Below are 25,579 nucleotides of genomic sequence, written 5' to 3'. Positions count from 1 at the left end.
CTTTAATTCTCAGGTAATGTCTGTCTTTAAGGGTGAGGTGTGTTTCCTGTATGCAGCAGAAGGAAGGGTTCTGTCTTCGAATCCAATCTGCTAGTCTGTGTCTTTTTATGGGTGAGTTAAGGCCATTAATATTGAGGGATATTAATGACCAATGATTGCTCATCCTTCTTCGATTTGTGATGGTTGCTGTTGGAGGAATTATGTGTGGAGTTTCACCCCTTTGTTCTTTTGGCTGTTGGTAGAGAGAGATTTTCTAATGCTTATGTGTTTCTGGTTGTAGTTAACTTCCTTGGGTTGGAGTTTTCCTTCCAAAATTTTCTGTAGGGCTGGGTTAGTGGACAAATATTGCTTGAATCTAGTTTTGTCATGGAATATCTTGTTTTCTCCGTCTATAGTGATTGAGAGCTTTGCCGGGTATAGTAGTCTGGGCTGGCATCCGTGGTCTCTTAGTGTAGGTAGAATATCTATCCAGGACCTTCTGGCTTTCAGCGTTTCCATGGAGAAATCAGGTGTAATTCTGATAGGTCTGCCTTTATATGTTACTTGACCTTTTTCCTTAGCTGCTCTTAATATTCTTTCTTTATTCTGTATGTTTGGGGTCTTGATTATTATGTGGCGAGGGGATTTTTTTTTGTGGTCCACTCTATTTGGTGTTCTGTAGGCTTCTTGTACCTTCATTGGCATGTCTTTCTTAAGGTTGGGAAAGTTTTCTTCTATGATTTTGTTGAATATGCCTTCTGCCCCTTTGAGCTGGATTTCTTCTCCTTCTTCTATACCTATTATTCTTAGGTTTGGTCTTTTCATTGTGTCCCATATTTCCTGGATGTTTTGTGTTAAGGATTTGTTGGATTTAAGGTTTTCTTTGATTGATAAATCCATTTCTCCTAGCGTATCTTCAACACTTGAGATTCTCTCTTCCATCTCTTCTATTCTGTTGGTAATGCTTGTATTGGTAGTGCCTGTCTGTTTGTCCAGCTTTTCTATTTTCTGCCTTTCTTCAGATTGTGTTTTTTTAATGACTCTATTTCAGTTTTCAACCCTTGCAGTGTTTGCATTGCTTCTTGCAATTTTTTGTTTATCTGTTCGTCCATTTGTTGCCTTTTATGAAATTTTTGGTTTGTTCTTTCTTCCATTTTTTTCATTTTTTGCTTTGTTTTTTTCTACCATTTCTTGCATTTTTTGCTTTGTTTCTTCTTCCATTTCCTGCCTTTTTTGGTATGATTCTTCTTCCAATTCTTGCATTTTTTGCTTTGTTTTTTCTTCCATTTCTTGCATTTTTTGCTTCATCTCTTCTTCCATTTTCTGCCTTTTTTGGTTTGTTTTTTCTTCCAATTCTTGCATTTTTTGGTTTGTTTTTTCTTCCATTTCTTTGAGGGATTTTCCAATATCCTCTTTTAGGGCCTCTATCATTTTCATGAAAGTGCCTTTAAGGTCGTTCTCTTCTGCTTCGTCCCCATTGGAATTTTGGGGTCTTGCTGGTGTGGAGTCTCTAGAATCTGGCGGTGTCATATTTGTTTTTCTGTTGCTGACTGTGTTTTTGTATTGTCTCTTTCCCATCTCTTCTTCTAGTGGGTGCAGAAAGAGCCCCTTACTGGTCTGGGGACCAGAGTTCCCTTTTGGTGGGTGCTAGCAAGTCCAATAATCTGGTGGTTCTTCTATTCCTTGTCCGAATGCTGGTCCCGTGGGTCGAGAAGTAGAACAGGAATCTGGGGTGCTTATCCTCTTACCTGGCCCCCTGGACCCTCTGCTGGGTCCTGTTGTACTTGATCCAGAACAGCTACTCCCCTGGTCTCCTTGGGTCCTCTGGTTTCCTGGTCTCGTTGGTGGGAGAGAAGACCTGGGGTCTGGGTGCTTGGCTCACCCCGGGATTGGGAGCTCTGTGCAGGTCCCAGGCGATCTGCAGGCACTGGAGCACAGGCCAGGAAGCCGGCCTGTTTACCTGATGCTGCTGGAAGAACCGCCGCTTCCCTGGACTCCCAGCCTCCTCTCCTTTCCTGGTCTCATTGGTGGGAGCGAAGATCCGGAGTCTGGGGTGCTTGGCTCCCGCCGGGATTGGGAGCTCTGTGCAGGTCCCAGGTGATCTGCAGGCACTGGAGCACAGGCCGGAAAGCCGGCCTGTTTACCCGATGCTGTTGGAAGACCTGCAGCCTCTTCCTTATGTTTCAAATGTGTTCATCTTTCAGTGAAGGAGGTCAGTGGCTGTGATCTGCATGGAGGAAAATGATCCTGAATCTGGGTGCTTTGCTCCTGAGGGAAAAATAAATTAAAAGCAAGAGACAATGTTCTCAATTCTTCTTCTAGCTCAAATGAAGGAAACTAGATTAAGTTGGAGGTGATATTGCTGGAGAAATAAACTTGGAGTATGGTGGACATGGTACATAATACAGTCTAAGAATTAGATATAGAGTGGTATAGACAACTATACCAGGGATTCATAACCCTCGAGGAAAACTAGGGACGAATGAGTAGATATTCAAATGTTAATGGAAGAATGTGTTCCTTCTTTCTGTGGTACATTACAAAAGACAAAGGACTCCCCCACTCAAAATGTAACAACCAAGTTATGAAGCATAATTAAAAAATGTATTCAACTTGGATTGTGTGTGTGTGTGTGTGTGTGTGTGTGTGTGTGTGTGTGTGTGCAGGTGTCTGCAGAGGCCAGACTAGGACATCAAATACCCTGAAACTTTGCAGGCAGCTCACATCTGGGAACCAAACTTGGGTTCTCTGCAAGAACAGCAAGTGCTCTGAACCATTGAGCCATCTTCCTAGGCCATGTGAAACTTGTTTAAGTAAACATAGAAGTGAATTCTAATGAGATGAGTTGGACAAATCTTTCTTAGTTATGACAACAAAGGAACAAGAAACAAAGTAAAGATTAATTAGTTTGTCCTCATTGAAGTGAAAAACAAGATTTTTGTCACATTTTTTCAGTGATATGAATTAAAGTTGGGTGTGAGAAATGCTAGGCAATTGCTCTATCTAGCACTAAAATGTTTATTCTTTAAACTAAACCATTGATAAAGTGAAAACAGAACCCCAAAGCTGAAGGAAATGTTTGCAAATCATGTATCTGCTGAGGCAGTGCCAAAGAGAATGTGTAAGCACATCCCTATTTATTATTATTATTTAAAAAATGCATTCTCTCACACAGTATTTGCTGATGACAGCATCCTCTCCCTCCTCTCTTCCTAATACCCCCTATTCTTCCCTCTCCCTCAGATTCATTCCCCTCAGTTTCCCTTCAGAAGACAACAGGCACGTCCTAGTGATTATCAGGTGGACACGATACAGCAAGATACAGCAAGACTAGTCATTAAACCCTCAAATAAAGACTGAACAAGGCAACTCAGTAGAACGAAATGTGTTCCATGCATAGGCAACTAGTCACAGACAGCCCTATTCTCATTGTTAGCATTCCAGAAAAATCCCCAAACTAAACAACCAAAACATGTATGCAGATGACCTAGCACAGATGCATGTGGGATGCTTCAGCCTTTGTTGCTGCTTCAGGCTGTGTGAGGCCCTATGAGCCCTGTGTAGTTCTCTGGACTATGTTTTCATGGTATCCCAGACCCTATGACTCCTATAATCTTTCTTCCCTATCTTCTGCAGGGTTCCCTGAGGTCAACCTAATGTTTGGCTGTGGGTCTCTGTATCTGCTCCCATCAGCTACTGGAAAACCTCTCAGATGATTCTGTTGTTCTCAGTTGTGCTTGGTTCTAACCTAGGTCTCTGAGCTATCCAACTTCTGGATCCTGGCCATGTTTCACCCTTGGTCATCCCTTATAATAAAGACAGCATACTGATACACAATAAGACATATTGTCCCCTAAAATCCAACAACAAGAATCGGTGCTATGTTGGTTCTTTTTGGTTGTCAACCTGACTGAATTTGGAATTGACTAAAAGTCAAGCCACGGGGCACTGTGGCTATGCTTCTCTGGAGAGCCCCAACTGATTCAGATCCATCCACACAACAACACACTGTTTTAGGGACTTATTTTTACATGTTTTGTTGGGTATAGACAATCTTACAACACATCAGTTTTTTCCTATCTATCTAGAATTAGGAAAAACTGATGTCAGGGAAATGTGTGTGGTGGTCATTGATGATGATCATACATCTATGTGAACAACATACCAAAAATTAAAATATATTCTTGAAATAATTTAACATATAAAGAACAATTCAGAAAAACTCTTCAAAATATAAAGTTTTAGAAAAATGGAAAAGCATATTGTATGAAAAAAGCATTTAGAAAAACAACAAAAGAAAATCCAGTAGCTCAACTTTTTAATTTGATCCAAAGTAGTCTCTTCTCACAGCTTCTGATCCTATTGTTTCATTGGAGCTCTAGTATTTGCCTGGTCCTAGAGACTTCAAGTCCTGCATTGGGTTTCCTGAATTTCTGCTTGATAGAGGACACTTTCTTTTTCAGAAAGCAGGCCAATCAAGTCCTTTAAAAATACCCATAAATAAGTATAAAAGCAAGTTGATATCAAAACAACCTCTCCAACCAAATACTTTCCTAGTTCACTCATGATGAACCCAAAAGTTTTATTAACCTAAGTACTGTGTGTCACAGCAAGCTCTAAAAGTGAGTCCTTAGTGTACATCATCATATTTGTGTTTTCTGCCTTGAAAATCTCCCTCTTGAATGTACTTATAGATAATTCCCAATTATTGTTCAAATATACTTGCCTTACACTATATATAGATACATACATACATATATTCATCTCTGTATGTCATTCAACCAAGGTTTTTCTACATTTACAATGAACATGTATGCTATCTATCTATTTATCTATCTATGTATCTATCATCTATCTCTCATTCATCTCCTTATCTGTTGTCTATCTCCATATCTATCATCTGTCTATGTAGCATCTATCTATCTCTCTGTATCTATCCATCTATGTATCTATCTACCTTTTCTTCCTGAGACAAAGTTTGCTGCACACACAAACCTTGAACTCAGATTGAGAAGACACTTAGATTGTCTGGTCTTCCACATGCTTAGATTTTTGTCATGTTCCACTGTACTGGGCTTTATATTTACATGGTTTTAAGTAAACATGTTTATCCATACACACATATTTTTAATGTAAAGTAAAAAGATTTCCACTTGGAAAGAGGGATTTGCCTCTAACCATTGTCTTTCTGTTGTCATTAATGTTTTGTGCTTGCTGAACTAGTAAACATATAGCAATACTCAATATTGCTACCACCACAAAATTATTAAGTTTGCAATAGCCATGTCTGTTTAATGCAGTTATTTGGGCCTATTGTGTGTCAGGTGATAACATAAAGTATGAAAAGAGAATAAAATTATAGTTTTGGAGTATGTATTTCAGTGTTGTCTTACAAGGGCTTTCACCATATTGTCATTATTTTACCTGAAAAAAACAACTATATTTTTCTCTTAAATTTTATTGCTTTATTTGACACAGAGTTACTCTTTGTAGTCCTGTCTGTCCTGGAACATGCTAGGTAGACAAGATTGGACTCAAACTCACAGAGATCCTACTTCCTCTGTGTGTTGGGATTAAAGGAATGTGCCACACTGCTTGGAAGAACTTATTATTTTTAACTATTACTGTGCCCTATTTCTGTCTCCTACTGGTGGATCAACATAGGTTTTACTTGGTGATGTAAGATGTCTAGTTGGGGCATTGTCTGTCCTATTATTTAATGACTTCATTTAGATTCCTTTAACACATATGTATATTTTAGGATTCTTCTACAATAGTGTGTTCTCTTGTGGTTTTTCAGATGGTCATTAGCATTAGTTGTCCCTTCCCACAATCATTCCTTTACCTTTCTCTTCCATCCCCTCCCTATTTATTCTTCCTACTCTACTTTTCCTTTTTTCTCTCTATAACATCATATTCTATTTCTTCTTCCTTGGGTGACATTCTCTTCCGTCCTAATCCCCTATGTGGTACACAAATTTTGTGACTGTTTGGATTGCAGCATACCTATCAAAACCTTAAATGATAATTTCTATAAATAAGAGAAAACAAACAATATTTGTCTTAAAGGTTTAGGTTACCTCATTCTAGTTGATTTTTTCCAGTTCAATCAAATTACCTTAAAATTTCATGATTTCACTTTTTAACAATGGAATCCTCTTCGACTGTGCAAATAAACTACACTGCATCATCTGTTCATCTGTTGATATTCGTCTTGTATGTTTCCAATTCTGATGTACGGTGAATAGGACAGTAAAGAACATGGATGAGCAAGGACCTCTGTATTAAGGTGTAGGGTCCTTTGGGTGTATTCATAAGGGTAGTATAGCATGTATCTGCAGGTTCCCAAGAAATCACCACATTGATTTACATGGTGGCTGTACAAGTTTGCATCACCATCAATAATAAATGTTTCCCTTTCCCCTCATCCCCACCAACATGTCCTGTCATTTATTTTATTGATTTGGCCATTCTTACATAGGTAGGATGACAGCTGTCTTTACAAGTACAAGGTCCTAAAGACTGACATATACCTTATTTATTAAGATTTGGGAGGAGGCACAGCATAACATCCATCTTCAGTTCAGTTGTGATCCACTAGGGGGTGCGGTTTCCTAACACGGCATCACCTGTGTGATTTGTATCTGAGTAGATTTACTCTTTCTTTTTGACTTAACATTTCTTCATGTTAAGCTTCAAGACCATTTTATAGATGACACTAAAGATGAACTCTTCCCAAGGAAAGTTTTTAGCCTTATATCTAAGAGCGAGAGTTATCCGCAAGGTGAAACAGAACTCAATCTCCCTTTCTTACTGTCCTTGCTTTCTAGGAAGGACACATAGAGACTCTGTGACTCAAGCAGGAGCCCAAGTCACCATCTCAGAAGGCAAGTTCCTGACAATAATTTGCACGTATTCAATCACAAGCATAGGGTACCAGCTCTTTTCTGGTATGTTCAATAACCTGGAGAAAGACTACAGCTCCTCATGAAAGTCCTTACAGCTGTCAAGAAGGGAAGCAGCAGAGGTTTTGAAGCAACATATGATAGAGGATCCAACTCCTTTCACTTGCAAAAGCCTCCGTTCAAGAGTCAGACTCGCCTGAGTACTGCTGTGCTGTGGGTTACCGAGTGACAGAAACTGCAGGGGGACTGAGCACAAGCTGAGAGGCAGCAGGTTGTCTGGCCACTGAGCTCGTGCCTCTGAAACTAGTCTGGCTTAAATTCACACTGTGTTGTGTGGCCTTATTATTCTCTGGTGGTGAAAATCCTATAAAATTCTCATGGCAGGCATCATAACTTCACCAGCCACTAGAAGAATGAAGAGTTCTCTGCGGCCGTACTTTAAGCTATTTTGCTTCAGTTATTCGGGACATACCCAGGGCCTAGTGCATACCAGGCAAGGGATTTGCCACTGAACCACATATAAGCATTGTGTATCTTTAGATAATGAAATATGTTGGAGAATGAAACATCTCCATAATGTGACCTAACAGTCTGGTAGGAGAGGTGGCAGAAAGCTACAAGCCTTCTCTTAGAAAACCTGGGGAATTCTTAAGCAGAAGGAGGAAGGATCAGCATGGTTTCACTTGCAAAAGAACAGGAAGAGTTGAAAGGAGGAACTCATTGTGCAGAAGACAGCTGACTTCCTTGGTAAATCAGCCAGAATTTCTCATATTTGGAGGTAAATTCATCAGTTTTTCTCTCTTTCTTTAATTCTTTCTCTTTGTTTCTATTCTTCTATCTCTTTCCTTCCTTCCTTCTTTTTTTTTGAAATGTGGTTCTCACTATGTAGCCCTGACTATCCTGGAACTCTCTATAGACCAGGCTGGCCTCAAATCACAAATGTCAACACCTGCCTTCCAGGTATTGACACAAAAGCCATGAGTTACTATGCCCAACTATCAGTTTCCTTTTAAATCCTTCAAATGATCACATGAAATCCCCCTATTTCACAGAGAGATTTAGATTAGTGATAGATTAACTATCTGGATACTGGCCACACTATCACAAAACCAGTGATCACACTGTCTTCACCTCTGTAACTCTGTTAGAATCCTGTTTTGTCCCGTACGAGTAGATTATTCTAGTTTCCTTTTGATTTGTTGCTAGTTATGTTTCCATTGTTTTGATTCTCCATGTCTATGCATTACATCTCAGATGAACAGTAAATCTTCATTTACAAAATAATTTTCACTTTTTCATTGACTTAATTTCTCTGAGAAATAGGAAGCTTGAAGAAAGGAAATTTCAAAACCTTCAACACTCACCACTCGTCAGTACCTGTGCGAGATCCTCAACTTCTCCATTAGTGTATAATTTGGGAGCACAGAGAATTGATGATTCTTAGCATTTGTCACCATATTTGAGAACAACAGGTCTTGGAAAGCATTGTTAAAAATATAGTGTATGCAAACATGAAATTGTCAAAGAATTAATGAAAATATTTATTTTTAAACAAAATTTTAATTTGCCTATTTACTGACAAAACTCACTTTTTGAAACTGGTGACATAGTAACAAACAGAACAGGGGAAATGCACATTCTAAAGAAATTCACATTTTAGGTTCAGACTAAGTTCAGGCTACATGTTACTACTATTCCCTACCATGAGTCATTACTATTCATTTGAAAAGTAGTTAGGCATATCCATTCAAACGAGAACAAACCTGTCCTATATACCTGTCCTATATAATGTCTTAAGTAGAGCCAAAATTGAACTGAGGTCTTGAAATATGCCCATATTGGCACTTTACCATGTATTTATGGATACATCGTGCATCACATTGACAGCAATAAAAGGAACCATAAAATTTTACTCAAAGGTTTGAGCGAGTCCACCTCTGAACCCAGGATGACAGTGCTTGCATTGGTCCTGTCTCCAGGAGCTAATGAGGGCCTCAGGTCTCTGGTTGGCTGGCTGTACTTCCTGAGAGTTCCCTTATGTTATAAGAAAGATCTGATGAATTAGGAAGCAGCTTTTGGACAGACTTCTGCAGAACAATGGAGAAACACTGGAGTGCCTGCTTCATAATTTTGTGGCTGTACTTTCAGTGTAAGTTAGTGGAGGTTTTATCCAGGGAGCCACCGGAAATCAAAGAACATTTTCTTAGGAGCTGAGGGAAAGATGTGATTCCTTAGAATAGGTGGAGAGTGCAAACTCATCCTATTCCTAATCACCTTAGATCCATGTGGAGACTAAGGAATACAGTCTACAAGCACTAAGTGTGGATGATTGATTTCTGCAATTTCACGTTGTTTTCTGAATAGAGGCTGCTGGCAAGACCCAAGTGGAGCACAGTCCTCAGGCCCTGGCTGTCCTGCATGGAGAGAACTGCATCCTTCAGTGCAGTTACACTGTGCACCCCTTTAACAACATAAGGTGGTACAGACAAGACACAGGCAGGTCTTGTGTCCCTGGCAGTCATGACTCACAAAGAGAACAAAAAGTCAAACGGCAGATACTCAGCAACTCTGAATACAGATGTTCAGAACAGCACCCTGCACATCAAAGCTACCCAGCTCGAGGATATGGCCACTTACATCTGTGTGGTGGGTGCACCGTGCTCCACAGACACTTGCAGTCAGCACCAAAACCTGCTGCTGCAGGCTGCAAGCAGGCACAGGGGATAGAGCCGTCTTTGCAACACTGTACTAGGGAACTGAGTTTCCCTTTGGGAGTTATTGGTCTCATTAGAAAGACCATTTCAAAACAATTTGAAGAGCATAAAACAAATTGAAGAGCAAGCTTGAGAACAATTTCAATAGATTTTTCACAGGAAAAACAATAATTAAAACATCTGAAAAGCAAACTTGAGAACAATTTTAATAGATTTTTGAAAGAAAAACAACAATATAGAAAAGCAGGAAATCTAGGCAGCCATCATTAGGTGAGGAGGTGGAGAAAATATAGCCATTTCAGTTCACCACAGAGGTCAGAGAAACAGCAAGAAAGCTGAGAATGACAAAGAAATTTGCTTAGAATCCCTGAGCCATGGATCTGTTTTCAGAGGGCAGCCAGTACCACAATCCTGTATTCCAGGAAAAAAGGTTTGCACCAGAAATACATACTGAACATGGAAATAGAAATAGCTTATTAAGAAGGAAAACACTGCTAAGAATGGGTGTGTGCTAATGAGCTGAGGTGAGTGTCTAAAACACATCTGGCCACACTGCAAACAGTTTTTATAAGACCTGTAGAATTCCCATCTCTACCATGCATATTGCCTCAGTGTTCTTGCACAATCCACGTTCCTTAGATGAAGTCTGGGTTAGGAAAACCATTCAGGCTTTCTTCTTTCATATGTTAACCTTTTACAAAGAGCAATTATTATTTCTAATTTAAACATTTTTGAGAGTTTCATACATGTGTACAGTACTCAAATTATTTCTATATCACCCTCCTTCTTTACACCTCCCACATTTTCATTACTCCATCTAAAGCTCATGTCCTCTTCTTTAATTAGTGTTTCATGCACACACGAAAATACATCTACCTGAGTCCATTTAGTGTTGCTCTTACGTCCATGTGTTTAGGGATTGGATAACCTATCAGAAGTCCTATCTCTGGGGAAAGTTGATTTTTCCCCTCTCAGTAGACATCTAGGAGTTGGGACCTTATGAGATTTTCCATATCTATGTTGACATCTAAGTTGACACTCTCATTTTGCAAGTCTTATTTAGTTGATCACATTTTTAAAATTAATTCATTTTACGTATCAACCACATTTCCCCTGCCCTCCCACCATTCCTTTTGCTCTCCCCCACCACCTCCAGCATAACTCATCCCCCATGGACTCCTCATAAAAGGGTTCTGCCTCCCATGGGGAGTCAACAAAATCTGGCATATCAGGTCGAGGCTGGACCAAACCCCTCTCCATGCATCAAATCTGAGGAAGGCATCCCACCATAGAGAATGGGTTTCAAAGAGCCAGCTCCACAGGGACAGATCATGGTCTCATGTCAGGGACCCCTCAAACAGACCAAGCCTTTTCAGACATCCTTAGAAGCCTCTGCTCTATTTCTCTACCTTCCCTCTTCCAAGTTAAATATTATTTTCCTTCTCAGTTTTTCCCCTTTGTAGCACTGTGTCCTACTGTCCACCTTTCTTGGACTCTCTCTTTCATTTCTCCCAATGGCATTATTTTAGTTTCCTGGTTTCTGTGGTGACTGGAGGCTGTGTACTCACATCTGAAGATTCAGACCAGGGACAACAAATCAGACAGAACATGTGATTTTCTTCTCTCTGGACGAGGGTTACCTCACTCAGTATAATAGCTTTGGTTTCTTTACATTTACCTGCAAATTTTGTGATTTCATTTTCTTTACAGTTGATTCGAACTCTGATCATGGTGATTCTCCTGTCTCAATAGAAATAGTGAGTGAGTTTCTACTGTCTCAAAGGGATATACTGCCTGTACTGGGTAGTTTTATATCAACTTGACACAAGCTAGATCTATCTAAAGAGAGGGAACCTCAATGAAGAAATAGTTTCCATAAGTTCTGGCTGTAAGGCATTTCCTTATTTAGTGATTGACTGGGTGGGGAAGCCCAATTCTGGTTCAGCCATTCCTTGGCTGGGTGTTCTGGGTTCTGTAAGAACACAGGCTAAGCAAGTCGTGATGAACAAGCCAGTAAGCATCATCCTTCCATGGCCTCTTCATCAGGTTCTGTCTCCAGGTTGCCTCCCTGCTTGAGTTCCTGTTCTGACTTCCTTCAATGATGGCCTACAGCGTTGAAGTGTAAGTCAAATAAACCCTTTCCTTTCTAAGTTCCTTTGGTCATGGTGTTTCATAATAGCATGAGTAACCCTATGTAAGACAATACCTTATACATCTAGGTTGTATTCTGATGCCTTAACTCAGAAGCAGTAGAGTAGTCGTTATTGGCAAACACAATAAAATGTGTACTGTACAAAAGATTCAAAAGAGCTGACTATTTTTATTTTTCTGCATTATAATAATTGATCAAGAACAAAAGACTATTATTGCACACCTTTCCACAGCATTAAGGGACAAGGAACATCCCTTGCCATTTAACAAGTTTGTTTCTCTTTCTCTACCAGAATAAAATCATAAAGTTCCCTCTTTCTTTTTCTTTATTTTGTTTTCTTATAATTTCTTAGTCATAGTTGAACCTTGTTTTGTAAGTATGATGGTTTGAATGAGAGAGGCTCACATATTTGAATGCTTGGTTACCAGTTGGTGCAATTATTTGGGAAAAATCAGGAGGTGAGTGTTTACTGCAGGAAGCCACTGGAGGTACATTTTGAAGTTTAAAAGATGCACACAATTACTAGTTAACTTTTTTCTGTCTGCTTCACCCATGTTCATCAATGTAAGCTTTCAGTCTGTTCCAGAGAAACTGGTCCAGAAGGACTGGGCAACGCATAGAAAAACATTCAACTATACTAACATGTTAGAGTTGGACAAGACAAACCAATCAAAGGAAAAAGCCCAAAGAAGGCACAAGAAACAGAGAACCACTTGTTTGTACATACTGGAATCCCATAAAAAGTATAAACTGGAAACCATAATATATACACTAAGGAACTGTTGGACACCCATGACTTTCCAGTTCATACTGTCTCAGTATCTCTGAGTTCATATATTCTTCAATCATGTTGATTTAGAGGGCCTTGCTTTCTTGGTGTCCTCTGTGAGGAGCCGCCCTCGCTATCGCTATTGCCGTTAGAAGATGGCGCTGACATCCACTGTCAGTTGGAGTTAACTGTCGCTGTCAGTTAGAGTTAACTGTCGCTGTCAGTTGGAGTTAACCGTTTAAACTGTGCCTCTCCCGTGACGTCATCTGGGGTGATGTGCAAACCACCAATCCCGGCTCTACACATCTCACTCGGAGCTCCTAGGCTTATATAAGGGGCTGGGTTTCTTAGCTTGGGGTCTCCCTCTAAGAAGCTGATCATCTATCTCTCAAGATGCATTAAAGCTTTACTGCAGAAGGATCCGAGTGTTCTGCGTCGTTCTTGCTGGCGAGACGGTAGCGCGGGACAGTCCTCCATCCCTTCTGGCTCTAACAGTCTTGCTGCATCCTACTCCCTAATCCCTGAGTAGAAAGATGTGATGGACACATCACACTTTTGGCTGAGTGTTGCTGCAGGACAATGTTTCTTTGGTGATTACTTCTTCCAACAAGGCTACATCTCCTAATAGTGCCATAGAGCAATACCACTCATACCACAAGGACATATATTCAAATATGTACATAGCAACATTATTTGTAATAGCCAGAACATAGAAGCAACCTAGATGCTCCTCACCTGAAGAATGGATAAAGCAAATGTGGTACATTTACATAATGGAGTACTACTCAGTGATAAAAATAAATGACCTCTTGAAATTTGCAGGCAAATGACTGGAACTAGAGAAAACCATCCTGAGTTAGGTAACCCAGTAACAGAAAGACAAACATGGTATGTACTCACTCATAGAAATAAAACAAAGGATGACCAGCCTTCAGTCTACAACTTCAGATAAACCAGGGAACTAGGAAGTCCCTAAGAGAGGCATTCATGGATCCCCCACCTCAGAAAAGGATAAAAGAAAGATCTCCTGAGTAAACTGGGAGCATACAAGAAGTCAGAGGGTGATAGGAGAGTGGAGAGAGGGGGAGGGGAATGGAGGAGAAGAACATGAGATACCAGTAGGATTTAGTTGGGTGAAGGACAGAGAGGGAGAGCAAGGCACAAGAATACCTTAATAGAGGGAGCCATTATGGGATTATCGAGAAACCTTGCACTAAGAAAATTCCCAGGAATGCATAAGGATGACCCCAGCTAAGAATCTAAGAAATAGTGGAGAGGGTCTCTTAACTGTCCTTCCCTTGTAATCAGATTGATGACTACCTTAAGCGCCATCATAGAGACTTCATCCAATAACTGATGGAAGCAATTGCAGAGTTCCACAATTTAGCACTGGGATTAACTGCTAGAGCCCAGTTGTAGAGAAGGAAGAGCGATAATATGAGCAAAGGGTTAAGACCTTGTTGGGGAAAATCACAGAAACAGCTGACCAGAGCAAGAGGGTGCTCACTGACTCTGGACTAACAGCTGGGGCACCTGCATGAGATCAAATTAGGCTCTCTGAATGTGGGTGACAGCTGGGTGGCTTGTACAGTTTGTGGGGCCACTAGCAGTGGAACTAGTATTTATCCATAGTGCATGTACAGGCTTTTTGGAACCCATCACTTATGGATACCTTGCTTTGCCTAGATACAGCAGGAAGAACCTTGGTCCTGTCTCAAGATATGTGGCAGATTTATTAATTCCCCATGGGAGGCTTCATGCTCTCCAATAATGGATGGGGGATGAGGTGGAGGGAAAGTAGAGAGAGTGGGAGGAGAGCAGGGAGAGGGAACTGGAATTAGCATGTAAAATAGGATTGTTTAAAAATAAAAAGACAGGTGCATATTTTTAGAACATATTTTGTCACTGTCAGTATCCACCAGTTGGCAGTCTCTTCCCAGAGACATGGGTGACCTCTGAAGTGGTTTTGAGTGAGAGAGTTTGAGGGGAGGGTTTTGCTGGTAAAACAAGGTTATGAAAGAGCTCTATCTTCCTACTTGGAGGCACAGTATCTTGAAGTTTCCTGAAGGTGAAACATTAGAAATGTGAAACTAATTTTTTTCTGGGCTTAAACTCTGGTTCCTCATTGAAGAGAGAATGAAGAAATCCTGGATTGTTTCACTAGTGCTTATGTGGCTTCAGTTTAATTGTGAGTTTGGGCATCTCTTCTGGATATAAGGTGTCATATGTGAAATTGTTGTCTACTCTAGGATAGTGGTAGAAACACAGATGTTTTTCTTCTCTAGTTAAGGGTGGGAGGCCCATGGAAAAGTGATTTTAGAGTGTTAGACTCCATATGTATCTAGTCCTATTTGTCTGGACTTTGTCTTTCTGCACAGGGGTGAGAAGCCAGCAGAAGGTACAACAGAACCCGGAATCCCTCAGTGTCCAAGAGGGAGCCATGGTCTCTCTCAACTGCACTTTTAGTGATAGTGCTTCTGATAACTTCAGGTGGTACAGACAGTATTCTGGGAAAGGCCTCGAGTTGCTTGTGTCCATCTTCTCCAGTGATGAAAAGAAAGAAGGCAGATTCACAGTTCATCTCAATACAGCCAGCCTGCATGTTTCCCTGCATATTGTAGACTCCCATCCCAGTGACTCAGCTGTCTACCTATGTGCAGTGAGCACACAGTGCTCTCCAGGCACCTGCAGCCTGCACCCAAACCCACTAGGCCCTAGCAAGGCCTGAAATGGATTTTACTATTGTTGTTGATTTTGCCACTGTTTTGATGTGCTGTTGTTGAAAGTAACAAGGCAATGTACTTGTGGGATATATCCCTATTACACAAGAAAAAATAACAGTTAAGAATACCTTACCTCAGCCAGGCAGTGGTGGCACACAATTTTAATCCCAGCAGTAGGGAGGCAGAGGGAGTGAGATCTCTGTGAGTTTGAGACCAGCCTGGTCTACAAGAGCTAGTTTGAGAACAGCCTCCAAAACCACAGAGAAACCCTGTTTCAGAAAAAAAAATTAACTGCCCCCTCAAGTCCATGCTCAGAACATACATAAATAATATTCAGTCAACCTTCAGCTGCTCTTATTTAAGAGTGTTACCAAAGGCTAACTTTCTAAGGAACAGTTACTTTTATATGTTTTTATGTGAATGCTGTATTCTGAGATCCATGCTTCAATTTCAGCACCCAGTGTGATGAGTACCACATCTGGATCAGACTTTCAGTGACTCACACATGGTTTTCAGCTTCACTGACTTAGGGGTTTCTCTACTTTGAGGGACTCTTCCCCATAATATGTGCCATACCTCTAGGAATAATGCATCATCATATGAAACATAGCATCAACAAATCTGTGCTATGCATGACACACTTCGGTGTCTGTGTTGCCTGTGCAAACTTATAATAAATCTTTTGGTATGGCTCTCAGGGCCTCTACTATTTGTATTGACCTCTGCGCTTCCTCACATTAAGTCTTTGTCAACAAAGAGGTTAGGAAACTCACTGTAGTATGAGCAGCTCGGCCTGTATCCCTCTGTTCCCCTTGCTGACACAGTCTGAATGCTTTAGTCTGTCCTATTCCTTCTCCAGAAAGCATCTTAATAATTTGCCAAATGAAGAATCCCTGTTCAGGGTTGGAGAGACAATTCAGTGGTTAAGAGCATGCACTGCATTGGAAAAAACAATTCAGTCCCCAGCATCCCTGTGTCAGCTCACAACACTCTGTATGTCCTGTCTTAGGGGATTCAGTGACCACTTCTGGTCTTTGCAGACACTGCATGCACATGATGCACAATTACGTTTTCAGGAATAACACCAATAAGAAGTAAATAAAAAGAAAGTGATCTTTTATAAAAGAATCACTTGTCATTCTAACTAATGACTGCTTCTTCCTTTCTTTGGGATGTACTGCCACTTAATCACCAACTCTGGGATATTACCTAATGGGTAAAAAGAACTTACAGTTGTATCACTGGTACCAGGATCCTCCACAAAAACAGAGCAACAATCAACAAATGCTGAGACAGCAACAATATATTTAACCAAGATTACTGAAATTTCCAGCAAATGAATAGGCACCAAACCAAATACCACATAGATGCTCTAGAACAAAGAGACCTGGCTAATAACATTTAGTACCTATAGTCAAGTTTCCAAAAGAAAATGCAGAATTGAAATGACATGAACATGACAAAAATGATAAGTAAACATATCAAGGATTATATAGCAAGGTCAACCTCTTCCATGGGTGTTAAATATTAAAGCTACTCAGCCAGTCATGATGGTTGAGTACCAGAACTGTAAAGTCAAAACAGGACTACCACATACCTGAGATTTGCCTGGGTCACATAAAGTGAGTTCCAAGTCAGCCTTGGCTACAGTATCAGATCTTACCTTAAGAAAATCCATGCAAACAAACAAACAAACTCAACACCGCCATCACCAAACAGAAAACCAACCCGCACACCCACACAACCACCCACCCAACAACCCTAGAACCAACCAACAAATCAAGCAATCAACCAAAGAAACACAAGAAAGAAGAGAAAAGAAAATATATTAAGGGTTTTGAAAACCTGATAGGGCTAGAGAAATGTGGAAGACACTTGCAAAGGGATAGGTGTTGTATACTAACATGAAACTGGGATGTCTCATTTTCTCCTCTGTATATCCAGAGGTGTTTAAGTATGGTTCCAGAGCACACAGGATTCTTGGGATACTTCAATTCTCTGTACTCACTCCACATGACTCCACCTGCCCCCTACCCTCAAAAGCCTTCCTGGGATGTCCTTGTAAGGCTTGAAAGGGACTGTGGAACCAGCAAGTCTGAGTAGTGATGAGTCACACAATACATATTTAATTCCACAAGCAAAGTTTAAAAACTCCCCCCTTTTCAAGGAAAGGGGTTTACTTTGTTTCACAGTTTGAATGTACAATATACTATGGTGGGAAGGGCATGGAGGGAAAGTATGAGGCCTGGCTACAGTTTATCCACAGTCAGGAAGCAGAGTGAGAGATAAGGTATTCAGGTAGCTTTCCCTTTTTTATTCAACCACTAACCCCAGAACAGAGGATGCTGTCACCCATTTTTAAGGGGACTCTCCCTTCTTATTTAAAAGTTTCTGTAGACACGCCCAAGCCAGTTCTAGTGGATGTTTCATTTCTATTTCATGAAATAATTCTATTGCAATTCTTCATATGCATCATGGATATCTCTGTTAATGGCCACATTCTGAATCATTTAACAAACTTCCCCAGAGCCTTTCTTTTGCTATGAAAGTCAGTCTGGCATACTGTTTGTATGATCTGAGTACCATGGTACTATGCTTTTTATTGTTTTGGTTTGGTGTTCTTTTGTAATGAAACACACCACTCGCATATATTAGTGCAAATTAAAAAGCCCCGTATATACATAGGTGTACACATACTCATCTATAATATATGTCACAAAATATTCTGTGATATCCATGTTCCTCCCCTTCTTCTCCCAGATCCACTGCCTTCCCTTTCCACCTAACTTTGTGTCCTCCTAAAGAGAAACCATCAAGTAAAATTTGTACTCTCCATGCATTCATGGCTATGTGGCCTTCCACTGGCTCTTGATGTACCTACCAAATGGTAGACTCATAAATACACCTGATACTCAATCCCCTTTCCTAGAACTGTCAATTTTCAATAAATCCTCAGATAGGTTTAGGACTTTGAGGCCAACTCCCCTCTGCATGCTAGAAATTTTGTCTGGCTAGAGCTTGCCCAGGTCTTGGGAGTGCAGTCCCACTGATAGTATCATGTATATTCAGCTTCTCTGCTGTGTCTAGAAAACACTGTGTCTTATAGTAATGTGCAGCCTATAGAGATTGTAGTTTCTAACCCTTTCCTTCAATTATCCCTGAACATTTGGAGGATCATGGGTGATGTAGACATTCCTTTGTGACTAAACATTCCACATTCTCTCATTCCTATGCCTTGACCAGAAGATGTCTACTTATTAATTGCTGTGTACTGAAAATAGAAGATTCTCATATGAGGGTTGAGAGATACATTAGTCTAAGGGTATAATGATAAGTCATTAGGAATTGTTTTAACTAATATGGCCATTTCTCAGGATAAAAGTAGCATTTTCAGTCCTAGGGACTATAACCGTTAGACACTGTTTCTTGGTCCCAACAATGATGCCAGATAAGGAATGTAATTTGTGGAATAGAACTTAAATCCAATCAGAAGGTGATTGAATCGCTCACATGAAGTTTGTACCACAATTAGATCAATGGGTAAAGTCTTACTCTGGCTTTCAGTGTTCATAGCTAGGCAAGAATAACAATTGTTTCATTGCCTCACGTGCTGTGCATAGTACTTTCCAGGACTATAAAAATTAACCAATGGTGATGAAGTTTATAGATGAGTACTGATTTATTCAAGTATTATTATTCAATTATAGTGTTTGTATCATGAAGTTCTGTAGAGTAACCAAGAGCACTGGCAATAACCTGTAATATTCGGGAGAATATAGGACCCCACTGTAAAATAACTCCATGAAAGGAAATCAATTCCTGGCACCAGGATTTATCCTGAGGTGTCTCATGAGGGCCCCATCATCCTATTATTGGGTAGATTATGACAGATATCTGCTTATTCAAGTTCATTGCTGTTTTATTCATGCTATCTAGGGAATACAAGTATGCTAGGATACCATCAGCTGATTAGTGGTAATTAAACAGTAGTACATGATTTTTTGACATTAGTTATTCTTTCTTGGTGAAATTAAATTTCAGAGTAGTTTTAATATGTATTTTCATGATATCTAGCAGTGTTAACACCATTTGAAATTCATGTTTTGAGAACTATTTGTATAGTTCAATGTTCCAGTTTTCATCAGCTTTTTTTTCAAGACAGGGTTTCTCTGTTGCTTTGGAGGCTGTCCTGGAAGTAGCTCTTGTAGAACAGGCTGGTCTAGAACTCACAGAGATCCTCCTGCCTCTGACTCCCAAGTACTGGGATTAAAGACATGTGCCACCAGCCTCCCCACCCCTTGGCCAGGTTGTTTGTTTTAATGATGATTAGATTTTCGAAGTCATTTTTATATTCTAGATACTTTCTCAAATAAATACCTAGAAAATTTTTATAATTATATGTTTTGAAAAAAATCATATAGAAATGTATTATAGAAATATTTTTTGTATTTTTTTATTTTATCGTTTTTTATTTTAATTTTAAATAGCTTGTTTTACATGTCAATCCCAGTTCCCCCTCCCTCCCCTCCTCCCACACTCCCCTTCCCCTCACCCTCCCACCCTATTGCCAAATCCTTCCACATAGGGGATATCTAGAGTCAGTCATTTCACTCTAGGTAGGGTCCAGGCACTGCCCTAAGAGTCCAGGCTGAGAGAGCATCCCTCTTTGTGCTATAGGCACACGATGACTCTTTGTATACCAGGGATAGACACTGATCCACAGCTCAGGGCCCCATAGGTTGCCCAGGCCTTCTCGCTGCCACTCACATTTGGGGGGTCAATTCAGTCCCATGCTGGTCTCCCCACTGTCAGTCTGGGGTCCAAGAGCTCTCCCCTGTTCAGAACAGCTGTCTCTGCTGGTTTTGCCAGCCCATTCTTTGCCAATTTGCTCATCACTCCTCTCTCTCTGTCACTGGGTTCCTTGGGTTCAGTTCAGTGATTAATTGTGTGTTTGCCTCTGCTTCCATCAGTCACAGGATGAAGGCTCCCGGATGGTTATAGACATGAAGTTCATTATCAGGAATGGGCATTCGAGGTGGTCTCTCCACTATTGCTTAGCTTGCCAATTGGTGTTATTCCTTTAGATCACTCAAGGTCGCTCTGGTGCCTGATCTGTCTTCGATCCTATGATTCCCTCTTCCCCCTATTCTACCCCCACCCCCTCAACTTCCTGTTCCCCCATGACCAACTCTCTTCCTCTTCACCCCCTCTCTTCTTCCCAGGTGCCACTCCCCCCTACCCCTGGCCTTGTTCCCCATCCATTCAGGGGATCTTGTCTCCATCCTCTTCTCTTGGGTACTATGAATATATGCATAACTTTTAGGTTCTTTCCTGTTTCCCAGACTCTCTATCAGTGGAAGTGCAGACTGGCACTATCCTGATCCATGTCTAAAATCCATATATGAGTGAGTACATACCATGTTTGCCTTTTTGTGACTGGGTTACCTCACTCAGGATGGTTTCTCCCAGTGCTATCCATTTCCCTGTGAATTTCAAGATTCCATTGTTTTTTTCTGCTGAGTAATACTCCATTGTGTAAATGTACCACATTTTCTCTATCCACTCTTCAGTTGAGGGGCATCTAGGTTGCTTCCAGGTTCTGGCTATTACAAATAATGCCGCTATGAACATAGTGGAGCAGATGCCCTTGTTGTATGAACTTGCCTCATTTGGATATATGCCTAAGAGTGGAATTGCTGGTTCTAGTGGTATATTAATTCCCATTTTCCTGAGGAATCTCCATACTGATTTCCAAAGAGGCTGTATGAGTCGGCACTCCCACCAGCAGTGGAGGAGTGTTCCTCTCTCTCCACATCCTCTCCAGCATAAAGTGTCTTCGGTGTTTTTGATTTTAGCCATTCTTACAGGAGTAAGATGGTATCTCAGAGTTGTTTTGATTTGCATTTCCCTGATGGCTAAGGATGTTGAGCACTTTCTTAAGTGTCTCTTGGCCATTTTAGCCTCCTCTACTGAGAATTCTCTATTTAGCTCTGTACCTCACCTTTTAATTGGATCCTTTGGTGTTTTGGAGACTTGTTTCTTGAGTTCTTTGTAAATTTTGGAGATTAGCCCTCTGTCAGATGTAGGGTTAGTGAATATCTTTTCCCATTCTGTGGCCTGACTTTTTGTCTTTTTGACTGTGTCCTTTGCCTTACAGAAGCTTTTTAGTTTCAGAAGGTCCCATTTGTTAATTGTCGATCTCAGTGCCTGTGCCACTGGTGTTAGGTTTAGGAAGTGGTCTCCTGTACCAACTCATTGAAGAGTATCTCCCACTTTCTCTTCTAAAAATTTCAGTGTGGCTTGATTTATGTTGAGATCTTTGATCCATTTTGACTTAACTTTTGTACAAGGCGATAAACATGGATCTATCTGCAATCTTCTGCATACCAGTACCCAGTTATGCCAGCACCATTTGTTGAAGATGCTTTCTTTTTTCCATTGTACAGTTTTAGCTTCTTTGTCAAAAATCAAGTGTTCATAGGTGTGTGGGTTAAAATTAGAGCTTTCGATTCGGTTCCATTGGTCTACCTGCCTATTTTTGTGCCAACACCAAGCTGTTTTCAGGACTATAGCTCTATAATAGAGCTTGAGGTCAGGTATGGTGACGCCTCCTGAAGTTCCTTTATTATATAGGGATGTTTTAGCTATCCTGGGCCTTTTGTTTTTCCATATAAAGTTGATTAATGTTCTTTCCAGGTCCTTGAAGAATTGTGATGGAATTTTGATAGGGATTGCATTGAATCTGTAGACTGCTTTTGGCAAGATTGCCATTTTTATTATGTTGACCCTACCAATCCAAGAGCATGGGAGATCTTTCCATTTTCTCGTATCTTCTTTGATTTCTTTCTTTAAAGACACAAAGTTCTTGATATACAGGTCTTTCACTTCCTTGGTTAACATTATCCCCAGATACTTGATGCTGTTTTTGGCTATTGTAAAGGGTGATGTTTCTCTGATTTCTTTCTCAGTCACTTCATCATCTGTATATAATAGGGCCACTGATTTTTTTGAGTTTACCTTGTATCCTGCCACATTGCTGAAGGTGTTTATCAGCTCTAGAAGTAACCTTGCAGAGTTTTTTGGGTCACTTATGTAAACTATCATATCATCTGCAAATAGTGAAAGTTTGACTTCTTCTTTTCCTATTTGTATCCCCTTTATCTCCTTTTGTTGTCTTATTGCTGTAGCTAGAACTTCAAGTACAATATTGAAGAGATATGGAGAGAGTGGACAGCCTTGTCTTGTTCCTGATTTTAGAGGAATTGCTTTGAGTTTCTCTCCATTTAGTTTGATGTTACCTGTTGGTTTACTGTATATTGCTTTTATTATATTCAGGTACGTTCCTGTTATCCCTGATCTCTCTAGGACCTTTATCATGAAGGGGTGCTGGATTTTGTCAAAGGCTTTTTCAGCATCTAGTGAGATGATCATGTGGTTTTTCTTTCGCAGATTGTTAATATGGTGGATTACATTGATAGATTTTCTAATTTTGAACCATCCCTGCATTCCTGGGATGAAGCCTACTTGATCATGGTGGATGATTTTTCTGATGTGTTCTTGAATCCGGTTTGTGAGTATTTTATTGAGTATTTTTGCATCAATGTTCATGAGGGAAATTGGTCTATAGTTCTCTTTCTTAGTTGTGTCTTTGTGTGGCTTGGGTATCAAGGTAATTGTAGCCTCGTAGAAAGAGTTTGGCAGTGAGCCTCCTGCTTCTATTGTGTGGAATACTTTGAGGAGTATTGAAATTAGCTCTTATTTGAATTTCTGGTAGACTGACACAGAGAACCAGAACTCACCATGCTGCAGAGGAAAATCTGTAGCTCAGTCAGCCCCAGATGGGACATCCATCACACACCCTCCTCCCCAGATCAGAGGCCACTGAGGAAGAGGGGGGGGAAAGTCTTCAAGAAGCATAGGGAGGAATGATTATAAGGAGACAGTGTCTTCTGGAAACAGCAGGGTGGCTGCACACATAAACTCACAGAGGTCTATAGCATATGTAAGCCTTGCCGAGGATCAGGCCAGACACAGTTCCAGCAAGCAGAGGGAAGTTGGGTATTCCACCCTTAGCTAAGGAGTGACTGGTAATTGGTAGCTGCTGGGAAGGAGATGTAGGTTTCTTCAATGGTGCAGCCCTGGGTAAATATGTCATCCTCTACTGAAAGCTTGACATAAAAGAGTATATGGGCATTACAACAGTAATGCAAAACTTGAGGTGATTTTTTGCAAATGAATGTGGCACAAAACTTGGTAGGTAGTAAAGAGTGGATTCAACTGTCAGGATTGGAGGGATCAGGGGAATATAATCAAAACACATCACATAACATTCTCAAAAAACAATAAAATGAGAAAAAGTGAAAAAATTGTATCAGAGGTGTGTGTGTGTGTGTGTGTGTGTGTGTGTATTCTTATGTACACTCATCATCCTAAATACCATAGGATACACATAATTCAGTAACCCTGGTGATTTGGGGCATCCACTGTGGACATGAGACCTGCCTCCTTTGGGTGAGGTTTCAAGTTTATTCATAATGTGTTGTTTAGATTTTGTGGTGCAGTTTGAAGGGAAAACAGCAGAGGGCACTGCCTCTTCAGATGTGGTTAATATCCAATCAGGTGGTTGCTTCCCATGACAGACTGTCACTGTGCAGATGGAGGTCCTTGTACATGAGTGAGGAGTTTCAGTAAGGTCCTGAGGAGACTTGTCCTGTGAGTTTGGTGACCTCAAGAAGCAAGTGTCATTGTCTTCTGTGAACATGCCTCCTGATGCCTGCCCAATTCTGCTGCTCCTCTTGATGCTCGGTGAGTTACATTTACCTAAGTGTTGATTATTTCATCTTCTTACACCTATTGGAGTCTTTTCATTCTTCTTCACATAGCAAAATAATTTCTCCTTATTTATTTATTTATTATTTTCAGGGAGGAGCAATGGAGACTCAGTGACCCAGACAGAAGGCTTACTGTCACAGAGGGTTCACCTGTGATGCTGAATTGCACCTATAAGACTATTGATTCAGTTCCTACACTTTTTTGGTATGTGCAATATCTCAACAAAGCCCCTCAGTTACTTCTTAAGAGCTTCACAGACAACAAGAGGAAGAGCAGCAAGGGTTCCACTCCACTCTCCATAAGAGCATCAGCTCCTTCCAACTGCAGAAGTTCTCAGTGCAGCTGTCAGACTCTGCCCTGTACCACTGTGCTGTGAGTGACACTGTGAGGGTGATGCAGGGGAAGCTGCACACAAACCAGGAGGCTGAGGGGAGGGGCCCTGTGAGGGAGAGCTGTGTGACTCTCTCAGTGGGTTTTATGTATCATTCTGAAAAACAGCAACAAAACTCAGGTCAAATTCCTACAAACTGCCAGGCGGTGGTGGTGCACGCCTTTAATCCCAGTACTTGGGAGGCAGAGGCAGGCGGATCTCTGTGAGTTCGAGGCCAGGCTGGACCGACAGCCTCCAAAAAATACAGAGAAACCCTGTCTCGTAAAATCCAAAAAAAATTGCTACAAACCTAGGAATCTGATTTTTCTGACAGGATGGAAGTCATTGCCAGAGACAACACAGGATTTGATCCCCAGAAACACTGCTCTCTCCTTAAGTGGAGGACTTTTCACAAATAAAACACCTACAGACAAACCCAGAAATTAACTTTACTGAAATGTCTTACAAAACTTACTGATTTAAATTCTCCAGCAATCTTTTGGATTTACAACACAAATTTATGACTAAATGAGGAGCATAGACTCTAATCTTTAAAACTCTGCTTCAGACTCACTCCACAAGTAATTTAAATTCCTCCTCTCCTTGGACCATGTTACACTGTGTTCTGGTTAATTTCTGGTCTCAGCTTCTGTTCTATTGCTGTAAAAGACACCAAAACTATGTCAACTTAAAGAAGAAATCATTTAATTGAGGGTTTGATTACAGTTTCAGTGGGTGAGTCATGATAATTCTGGTGGCAAGCATAGTAGCATTCAGTCATCCATTTTCCTGGAGTGGTGGATAAGACCTTAACTCTGATAACCAAAAAGAAGCAGGGAGAAGGAGACTGGATCAGCCTGGCATGAGCTTTGAGATTCCAATGTCCATCACCAGTGACACATCTCTTCTGACATGGCCACACTGCCTGAACCTTCCTAAACAGACCACCAGCTCAGAAGCAAACATTCAAACAGATGAGCTTATGGGGCCATTCTCACTGAAACCATCACACTCCCCAACAGCATTCACTTTGAGAAGCTGCTCAGGAAACACAGCTGTTGGGACTCTCAAGATGATGATGATGATGCAGCTCCCACCCTTTCCTACTCACTATGTTGGAGGCTGCCTGGTCATG

The 25,579-nt window shown here is 40.7% G+C and overlaps 1 protein-coding gene across 1 annotated transcript in view; it reads right to left on the bottom strand.

The window, feature by feature from the left end:
* Positions 1–9,199: 9,199 nt before the first annotated feature.
* The window catches only part of LOC121136415, a 51,334-nt gene continuing 34,954 nt past the window's right edge, over positions 9,200–25,579 (bottom strand). The window contains exons 5-6 of the mRNA XM_040736806.1: positions 9,522–9,588; positions 9,200–9,408 (exon numbers count right to left, since the gene is read on the bottom strand). Coding sequence (XP_040592740.1) covers positions 9,200–9,408; positions 9,522–9,588 — 276 coding nt within the window. The remainder of the gene's footprint in view (positions 9,409–9,521; positions 9,589–25,579) is intronic.

This window comes from Mesocricetus auratus, unplaced genomic scaffold, assembly GCF_017639785.1.
Source record: "Mesocricetus auratus isolate SY011 unplaced genomic scaffold, BCM_Maur_2.0 Super-Scaffold_100101, whole genome shotgun sequence".
NCBI lineage: Eukaryota > Metazoa > Chordata > Mammalia > Rodentia > Cricetidae > Mesocricetus > Mesocricetus auratus.
Note: the sequence above shows the minus strand (reverse complement) of the source record. Positions and strands in the feature narration are given on the sequence as shown.